This window comes from Podarcis gaigeae (genome assembly GCF_964106915.1).
Source record: "Podarcis gaigeae genome assembly, chromosome: 13".
Taxonomy (NCBI): domain Eukaryota; kingdom Metazoa; phylum Chordata; class Lepidosauria; order Squamata; family Lacertidae; genus Podarcis; species Podarcis gaigeae.
The window spans coordinates 22,784,226-22,794,368 of record NC_139689.1 but is presented as its reverse complement, the minus strand read 5'-3'; the positions used below and the strand labels follow the sequence as shown (position 1 = coordinate 22,794,368).

The window sequence follows — 10,143 nt, the reverse complement described above, 5'->3', positions numbered from 1 at the left end:
AGGAGTCTTGGAGCAATCGGTTTTGGAACTCAAACAAAGGTTTATTTACACACACAAAAAACCCGGCGACGAACCACACATATCAGCAAACACGCCCAAAAGGGGAGAAGGGGGGAACAAACACACGGGAGACTATTTATACAAACTCATGTTCCTGGAAGCCTAATGACTTCCAGCTGCTCAGTGATTAGAGCGTTTCTGCTACCTTTTAACCCTTTGATAGCAACAGAACATATGGCATGAGGTAGGGAGGAAATTCTCCCCTACACTATACAGGGATTGTTCATCCCCAGAACTCCCCCTTCCGCTCTCCTTCTCTCAGTATTCAGCTATAGAATGTTGTCCTTAAGCCCTGTCTAACTCAGTACAAAGAGAACCCAACTTTTCTTAGACCAGTCTAATGAGGAAAACATCTGTGCAGAATATGTGACAAATTTTCTTCAGCAATTCCATGAGGAATTTACTTAATAATTACTGTCCTCTTTCACCCAAAGACTGTAATTAAACCTGCTGCTTCTCAAAACCCCTGTGACATTTTAGTAGCCACTAGTAAAGCTAATAGACTGTGGAGGATGTTTTTCATATGCACAATACCATTTAGAGCTATGAAGAGGGAATGGGAAGAGGCAAGAATCTATTATTCTGATCTTGGATACCCCAGGATTCAGGCCATTCAGGAGAATGTGCCATTCAAATCAGTCTCTTATGGTATTGTTGTAGAAGAAATAAGAGATCTGTTCCACTGGCAACATTTGTACTCATCCCCAGGATGTCAGTTTTAGTTGTTTTGCTGCTGGTACTGCTTCCTCACATGGTGTGCAATGCTCACATGGTTAGATGCAGTATTCGTGTTCCTCACCCTCCACTTCATACATATCATCAGGCAGGAGACTTGATCATTGGTGCTGTTGTTTCTCACTTTGGCATTATAACCAATTCAATAATTCCCTTCACTGAAGAACCCCCACCAACATTATTGGAGGAGCTTGTGTAAGGTTTCATTCTCATTTATTATTATTATTATTTTGTCATTGCAATTATCAGTCCTACCACTCCATTCAGAGCTGGGGTTTATCAGCACAGGTCAGGGATTTAGAACTGTCACAGTGTAGGCCAGATATATTCTGCAGCTAGATTGCAGCTGGTCCTCTGGGTCTCCTCCTGCCCCATAGCTGTCCTGCAGATGTAAGGCCTTTTAAGTGTGCAACTGATGCTCTTTCCTCTGCAAGACGTTCTGCTGCAAGAAGATCAAAACAGAGGAGGTTGAAATGATGAGGTCTCAGCAAAGAGGTGGGCTGTGCTCCTTGCAAATACGGGGGTGGGGTGGGGAATCAGACATGCATTTTGCAATTGCGTACATTTAATTCTCAAAATGCAATTGCATATTGAATGTTGAGGCTTTGAATACATGTAGAGGATGGCTTGAAGTTCAACTGTACCTTTGCATTATTTGCATTCTACTGGGATTGTGGTACTCTTATTGCACAGTCAGAATTTATAAATGGCATTGGAAATCTTTTCCTTTTTAAAACTTTCTTTAAAAAAGCAAGTGTATAAAAAACTGAAAACTGAATAATAATAATTAAATATATGCCTCTGTTTCTATAGGAAATAACCTTTTGTGTTTCCATGTGTGTGTGTGAGAGAGAAACAGACTGCATGTCTACATGTTCATACATTAAGGATGTGTGATTGCCCATGTGTCTGGCTCTGCTTGCTATTGTAATGCATTCCCAAAGAGCTTTTCACTGGGATAATGCAGTCAGCCTGAGAAAAGTTTCCCACATCTGATCCAGGGGCAGAAATGTGTAATATGCTAACATAAAGCAAGGATTTGGGACTTAAGGATTTCAAGGGACCATGCTGAATTTACTGTTCTGGAGTCAAATTGCAAAACTGGATTTAACTCAGAATTTTTAATCCTGCCCTTCAGTAGACTTGCCATTTATTGACTTCATATAAACCACATTAAACTAAAGACTGCCTTAATTAAAATAAGAGTGTATCCAGCTAAGTTCTGTTCAAAGAATGGTATTCCATTCTAGTCTTACACAGAGTAGACCCACTGAAAGTAATGGAGATGACTAAGTAAGGCACCTTAATTTCAGTGGATCTACTCTGAATAGAATTTAACTGGATACAATATACAGTCAGTGTGGTGTAGTGTTATCATACCATGAAATCACTGGGTGACCTTGGGCCAGTCACTGCCTCTCATTCTAACTTACCTCACATGGTTGCTGTGGGGATTAAATGAAGAGGGAGGAAACCAGGGCTTTTTTTTTCAGCTGGAGCTCATTGGAACTCATTTCTGGCACCTCTCTGATGGGCACCATTGCTATTATAAGAGAACAAGGGAGGTATGCATTGTGACTTCCGGCACCTCTTTTTCTAGAAAAATAGCACTAAGGGAAACCATGTATTATGCCACTGTGTGTGTGTGTGTGTGTGTGTGTGTGTGTGAGAGAGAGAGAGAGAGAGAGAGAGAGAGAGAGAGAGAGAGATTTAATGAGTTTAAAAACCTAAATGTAACAATAGCACAGATTAGCACAGAACACAGTGCCAATACTTAAACTAAGTGTGGATGTCCTTACATTTAATATCCTTCTGATGCAAAACACAACTCTCATTCTAGTGTACTGCCTAAGTATTATCAGAATATCCTGGCCTTGGCATTTGCAGTGAAGGAGATCAATGAAAACCCTCAGATCTTACCCAATCTTACTTTGGGTTTCCACATCTATGACAGCTATGACAATGCAAGGAGGACCTATCATGCCACTTTGCTACTGCTATCAGCACTAAAGAGATTGCTTCCTAACTATGTATGTGACATTCAGCAAAATCTAATAGCAATCATTGGAGGACTGGAACCCCAAATTTCTCTTTATGTGGCAACCATACTGGATATCTATAAGATTCCACAGGTAAGACATCATGTGTGGTGGTGGTTTGAGTATTCAACTCACAGTTTCTTCGGTCTTCCAGATTTGTGTATGTGTGTATAATTAAAAGACAGAAGAAAAGTGTTTTGGACCTCATGATATGGATCTTAGAAAAATAAGACTACATTAATCCTGCCAATGTCTTAATCTGTTTGCAATTTGTTTGTAAATAGTCAATAAACCATTTCCATTCCTTTATAAAAAGTTTGCTGTCTTGATTTCTTATTCTTCCAGTAAGTTTCACCATTTCTGTTAACTTCTGTAGCCATTCTTCTCTCATCAGAACTTCTTCTTTCCATTTTTGGGCAAATGACATTTTTGCAGTTGTAGTTGCATATATAAATAAATTTCTATACTGTTTAATTATATTCAGAAATTAAAATATTGTTCTTCCCTTTTTCTTTCTTGCAACCTGCAATTAGAATGAATATTGTTAGAGGCTGAACAATTTTGGGCTATATAACTACATATAATGTGAAGAGAACCAATTTTGTGTTATGCTTGTATATTTTATCTTAGTAGTAAATATTATTTTTATTATAACTACTACTACTACTAATGACTAGTGCTTTCTGCAAACCACTTCTGCATGGACAGGCCACCTGCCAACCCCAGAACATCTGTAGGAAGGTGGTGTATTTCACAAAGTAGACCATAATTTTGACTGAAGCAACAATAAAATACTCAAAACATGAGTAACTTATATTCAGGTGAGAGAGATTGTTCAGCCTATGCAGCTGGTGTAAATTTTTTTGACTAGACATTCATTGTAATGAGTGTTTTGTAATGCTTTTAAGAACACACACATTTTTAATTTAATTTGGAAAGCCTTGTATCTGAATATTAGTGAAAAGAATGGCCTTTTTGAGGCAATAAAGCTCAGCACAGTTCCTCTCTCAGATATGAGCCCATGAAATTGGAGTTGGCCAGACACAGATTCACTGCATGAGGGCAATAACACGCATTTACTTTACAGGGTTGTTGCAAGGATTGTTGGCACAATGTATGCAAATTGCTATGAACAATGTAAGCTGGTTTATACATGCTGCTATTATTTCCCTCCATGCATCTCTCCTTAGGTCATATATGGCTCCACTCCAGTAATGAATGATAAAACCCCAGGCCTTGCCTTCTACCAGATGGTCCCTCAGGAAGCCCATCAGTATGCAGGAATTCTTTCTTTGCTCCTACATTTCAAGTGGACATGGATCGGGATCCTTATTATGGATGATGAGAATGGAGAAAGATTTGTGCAAGCTGTGTTTGAAGAATTTTCCCAGAAAGGCGTCTGTTTTGCCTTCATAGAAAGAGCCCCCAAATTCATTTCCGTCAGTCAGTTTGACAATATGCTACAAAAGGGTGCAAAAATATATGACCGTATCATGGGCAGCAAAGCTAACACAGTGCTTTTCTATGGAGATTCTTATTCCATGGTGGTTCTGAGATGGTTGTTGTATCTACCAGCAATAGAGCATGTTGTAAACCAACCCAAAGGAAGAGTGTGGATAATGACAGCTCAGATGGAACTCATTTCTTTCCTCTATCAAAGGTATTGGGATACAGAAATAATCCATGGTGCTCTATCTTTCATGATTCACTTGAATGATCCACCAGGATTCAAGGCATTTGCTCAGAGAAGAAACCCTTCCAGCACAGAAGAAGATGGGTTTATCAGAGACTTCTGGCTCCAAGTATTTGACTGTGACCTCCCAAATACTACTGTGAGTGAAGTGGATGGGAATATGTGCACTGGGAAAGAGAAGCTAGAGAGTCTTCCAGATATCTTCTTTGAGATGAGCATGACTGGTCACAGCTACAGCATCTACAATGCTGTGTACGCAGTGGCACATGCTTTGCATGCCATATCGTCTTCAAGAGCCTTGACAGAAAAAAGAGTACTGAACTTCCATAATCAAGATTCATGGCAGGTAATGGGCTCAACAACCTCACATAGCAGAGCACCATATCTGTGGCAGTTGCCAGGCCTGTCTTACTCACAGGTGCTAGGGGTGTGGGGAACCCAGGCGCCGGGCTCTCAGGGGTGCCAGGCCGAGAGTCTGGGGCCCAAGAGTTGAGTCTGGGGAAGAGCCTGCCCGTTGTTCTGAGTGCCATGGCAGGCTGTTCTGCTGCAGGCAGCTCTGCTCCGTGAGTTTGGGGGTGACCGAGCCAGCGAGATGCTGAGGCGGCTGGCCGGCTCCACCATCCTGCACGCCTGGGACTCAGCAACCTGGGGGGGGCACTGGGTGGATATTTGCACCCCAGCACCGCATACGCTTAAGACAGCCCTGGCTGTTGCATCAGCCTCTTAACTTTGTAGCAAACTCTCTAACCAATTTCTCGGGCTGTTCACATCACCTCCCCATCAGTTAACAATGAAAGAGTAATCTACACTTTTGTAAGCCTCTTTTTTCTTGTCTCCAAGCTGCCTTTGAAATATTTAGAACCATGGACTATCTAGCTCAGTCTTCTCAACGCTGATAGTTGTTCCAGAGAATTTTGGGCAGCTGTCTTTCTCAGACCTGGAGATGCCAGAGAGTGAACAGTTACGTCTTTGCATACAAAACCTGTGTTCTACTGTGTTCTAAATGTGTGCCACCACCCAAACAGTGCATATATTGCTGTGACCTTAGAGGCATTAAAATGTGATATACTGTATGTTACAAATGTGAATTAATTCTGCGCTGGGGCTCAATAATGATTTTATCTCACTCTGAATCAAACTACAATGTCAGAAAAGCTTCCCCAGTCTTTCAGTAATTTCTGCTTTTCTGAGAAAAACATATTTATGCGTTCTTATATTTATTTAGGTTTCTCTAGCTCAATGGGCTTTGCAAGAAATAAGTCTATTTACTGCTTTTGGAGCAGTAAAGTGTTATGGTTAAAGCAAGGAAGTAGTAACTTTTTTTCTTATGTAAAATCCTTATTACCTTATTAAAAATTGTCCATTACTCTGCCTAACCACAGAAAACATTTCTTCTGCAGAAGGAGGCCTCCCAAGACTTACCAGGGTCAACAAACCAATGAAAAAAACTCAGATCTCCTCTTTGTGTTTCCTGAAATGCATTTCAGTTGAACTCTCTCCCCCCCTCCCGCCCCGCAACACCCTCCCTGTCCATTTTTCCAGTGTGTTCATCTTGGAACTGGTATTATTTGGTTCCTCACAGTTCCCCCAAATAGAAGAATAGTTTGAAAGCAGCTAGTATGTCCTTTCCTCTTACCTGAAAGCTTCCTGGAATGATTTAATGTAATGTAAAGGTGGGATACTCTGACTGGCAGAAGGGATCATCTGCCAAATCAGGCCCATACAAGAAGTGGTATGGACAAGTAAATGATAACTAAATGATGACATATTCCACCTGGGATATAACATGGATCAATCTAGGTGGACTGTCTGAGAACAAAGGAACACAGAACTGGAGGCTAGATGCCCCCCTCAATCAGATGCAGAGTGACGTAGAGACACAGTGCAGAGATAATGGAAGGAAGTCCATGAATAGGGAGGACATCACAGTTCTCTTCCATTAATCTTCCAGTAAGTGTGCAAGGGACGCGGGTGGGGCTGTGGGTTAAACCACAGAGCCTAGGACTTGCCGATCAGAAGGTCGGCGGTTTAAATCCCCATGACGGGGTGAGCTCCTGTTCCTCGGTCCCTGCTCCTGCCCACCTAGTAGTTTGAAAGCATGTCAAAGTGCAAGTAGATAAATAGGTACCACTCCGGCAGGAAGGTAAACGGCATTTCCGTGCGCTGCTCTGGTTCGCCAGAAGCAGCTTAGTCATCCTGGCCACATGACCTGGAAGCTGTACGCCGGCTCCCTCAGCCAATAAAGTGACTGGACCTAATGATCAGGGGTCCCTTGACCTTGAAGTGTGCAAGACCTGACCCCAACTTCTTCGCACCTGTATTTCAACCACAGCTGTTAAGACATTGTTGCATCTGTCTGATAGACTTTCTTGTACCTGAATCATCACATGATAATAGTATTATCACCCGAACTAAAAGTTGATTTCATTTATTGTATTTCTATGCTTCTTTTCATTCAAATGAATCTCTTTTAAAGAACAATATATTAAAATAACATAATAGAACAATGATACAAAGAATGAGTCATAGTTCTTCCCCTACCAATAGACTATAGTATAGAGCATCCTGGTGCCCTTTTCTGATCTGTTGACTTTGCTTTTTCAACCTAGCTCCACCACTTTCTGAGAGGTATTTCATTTAACAACACTGCTGGAGATGAGGTTTCCTTCAATCACAATGGGGAATTGGTAGCTGGATTTGATCTTATCAACTTGATCGCTTATGTAAACAAATCCTTTCACAGAGTGCACATCGGGAGGACTGACCCCAAAGCTCCTCCAGAGCAAGTTTTCAGCATCAATGAGAGTGCCATAACATGGCCCAACTGGTTTAACCAGGTAGGATCCAAAAGCTGGCAGTTTGGAAAGTCTTTCAATTTTGCATGGAAACAGTTGTCAATGAAAATTATTGCATTATAATGAATACCTATAAAATGTTGGTTGCTAATTGAAAGAAGCACAGTGCATATGTCACAGTACCAGAATCAAAAGCCCCTCAGAGTTTAGGGTGCATGAAGATAGATAATCCAGACTAGCATTCCTTTCCTAATCATTTATCCTACATCAAATGTCAGTCTCTGCCTTCATTTCGATTCTCTTTGTCTTCCGTTTCCCTGTCAATTTCTCTCTCTGAAGGTTATATGACATCTTGATGAGCTTGAAGGCTGGTATTCTCTCACCAAACCCACCCTTGCCAACCTACAGCCCCTCATATCTAAATACTTGTATGGCCGCTTGTAAGCAGCTGACCTAACAGATTCTATGGGATGCCTGTGTTGGGCAAGTTAGGTTCTATATGTTTCTGCCCCCATTTTATGATCTTCACTTTATTAACTAAGAAATGTTTTGGAGGGAATTGATATATATGCTACTTTATTTATTTTTATATATTCCATTATATGTCACCCGTTATCAAAGATCAATGAAACTGTGACACAGTTGTTCAATATTGTAGGCCCAGGAAGACTGAAACTAGATTGAAAGTAGAAACAAAGCAGGTACAAAAACAAGTAAATATTATACTATAGGATAAAATGAACCTGAAAGAGTACTTATGTATATATGTGAAAATCCAAGCCACATTATACCAGTATATAATATTTATACTATTAGGTAATAGTAAAAGTGTTGTTAATAACATCGATTTGCATTTATTATCAGGTGCAAATTGTATGCTTCAAAGATTGTTTCAACCTAGAGTCAATGGTGAAACTTCCACATAGGAAGAAAATGAGGTAATAAATTTATACAGAACTGGTTGACAAAAATAAGAACTTAATTTTGTAACTTTTTTTTAAAAAAAAGATAAAGAAAAGTAAAACAGGCCGTAGGCTATCTAATGCTATCTGTTGAACACATTCACATATGAATGGAATGTAGTACTGTATCTCTTTAGTAAGAAAAGGAAAGACCCTCCAAACCTTAAAGACTCCAAATTCCTTCTTCTCAAGGCTATGGTTCATTTTTTTTATTCATGGGTTAGACACAGCCTCTTTCTATCTGCACTGAGAGTTGCCGTCCTGGTTCTAGCAAGAAAGCAAAAGATGGAGAGCCGTTTTGTTGCTATGATTGTATTCCATGCCCAGTAGGGAAGATTTCAGACCAAAAAGGTAAGATTAAACTGTAAAGATTTAGAAAACATACAGTCTTTGCTTCAGATAATTGACATGTAAAAGAGGATTGCTTTTCTTTAGTGCTTGGAATATGATGGAAAGGTTTTGTTTTGAATGGCTAGGAAGAAGCCATTGAAGAGTGAAGAAACTGCCGTGTGATTGAAAATCATGTCCCATTATTATAGCATTACTATATGTGTGGTCCTTGCTGTTTTTCTTTTCATATAAGTGCATAAATTGTATATATTTAATGAAATATATATATTTAATGAAATATATTTTAACACCTCCATAATTCCAAAATATTTAAACAAGTGTTGCAAAATTCCACAGTTCCACAATGGAATGCAGTTTGTAATTTTGAATAAATTGCATGGATTAGATTTCTGGCATGTTTGTGAAACCAAGACCATCTTTTCCTCTTCAGACAGGAATGAGTGTCACAAATGCAAAGATGAAAACTATCCAAACAAAAACCGGGATTTCTGTATTCCTAAGATTGTAACCTTCTTGTCCTATGAAGAACCTTTGGGGCTCAGTTTAACATGTTTTGCTGTTTCCTTTGCTCTTAATACAGCTCTGGTGCTAGGAACATTTATGAAGCACCATGACACTCCCATAGTCATAGCAAACAACAGGAACCTCACTTACACTCTCCTCATCTCACTTCTGTTCTGCTTCCTTTGTGCATTGCTATTTATTGGCCAGCCTCAGAATGTGGCATGTCTCCTCCGACAAACTGCTTTTGGTGTCATCTTCTCTGTTGCTGTTTCTTGTGTGCTGGCAAAAACTATCACAGTGGTTCTGGCTTTCATGGCCACCAAACCAGGATCCAGGATGAGGAAGTGGGTGGGGAAAAGACTGGCCAACTCCATTGTTCTTTTCTGTTCTTTTGTCCAGGTAGGCATTTGTATTGTGTGGCTGGTAACTTCTCCCCCATACCCAGATGTAGACATGCACTCAATGACTGAAGAAATTGTACTAGAATGTAATGAGGGGTCTGTGATAATGTTTTGCTGTGTCCTCATCTACATGGGCTGCCTAGCAATTATCAGTTTCACTGTGGCTTTCCTTGCCAGGAAGTTACCTGACAGTTTCAATGAAGCCAAGTTTATCACTTTCAGCATGTTGGTTTTTTGCAGTGTTTGGCTGTCCTTTATTCCCTCCTACCTGAGCACTAAAGGAAAATACATAGTAGCTGTGGAGATCTTCTCTATTTTAGCCTCCAGTGCTGGGCTTCTGGTGTGCATCTTTGCCCCAAAATGTTATATTATTTTGTTAAGGCCTGAAATGAACAATAAGGAACAGCTTGTAAGAAGGAAAAAATGAAGAATTTAAGTCTGTAATTTGATACACATCAAGGTGGAGAACCTCTGGCTTGCAGACCAGTCTTCATCCACCAGGAAGTCTAAGTCGGCCTGCCAGGCCATTTGCACAAAACTGTGCACAGCTGCCCATCAACTGATGTCACTGATGAAAATGGATTAATATTGCATAGGCTTCCC

At 40.3% G+C, this 10,143-nt stretch overlaps 1 protein-coding gene across 1 annotated transcript; it reads left to right on the top strand.

Annotated features, from left to right (window-relative positions):
* Positions 1 to 829: 829 nt before the first annotated feature.
* On the top strand, positions 830 to 9,967 carry LOC310830462 (vomeronasal type-2 receptor 26-like; the record flags this gene model as incomplete). The annotated part of the gene is made up of 5 exons (XM_083710240.1): positions 830 to 990; positions 2,636 to 2,927; positions 4,025 to 4,873; positions 7,137 to 7,364; positions 8,972 to 9,967. 5 exons carry the CDS (start codon positions 830 to 832, stop codon positions 9,965 to 9,967), a joined length of 2,526 nt encoding a protein of 841 aa, XP_083566366.1.
* Positions 9,968 to 10,143: the final 176 nt, after the last annotated feature.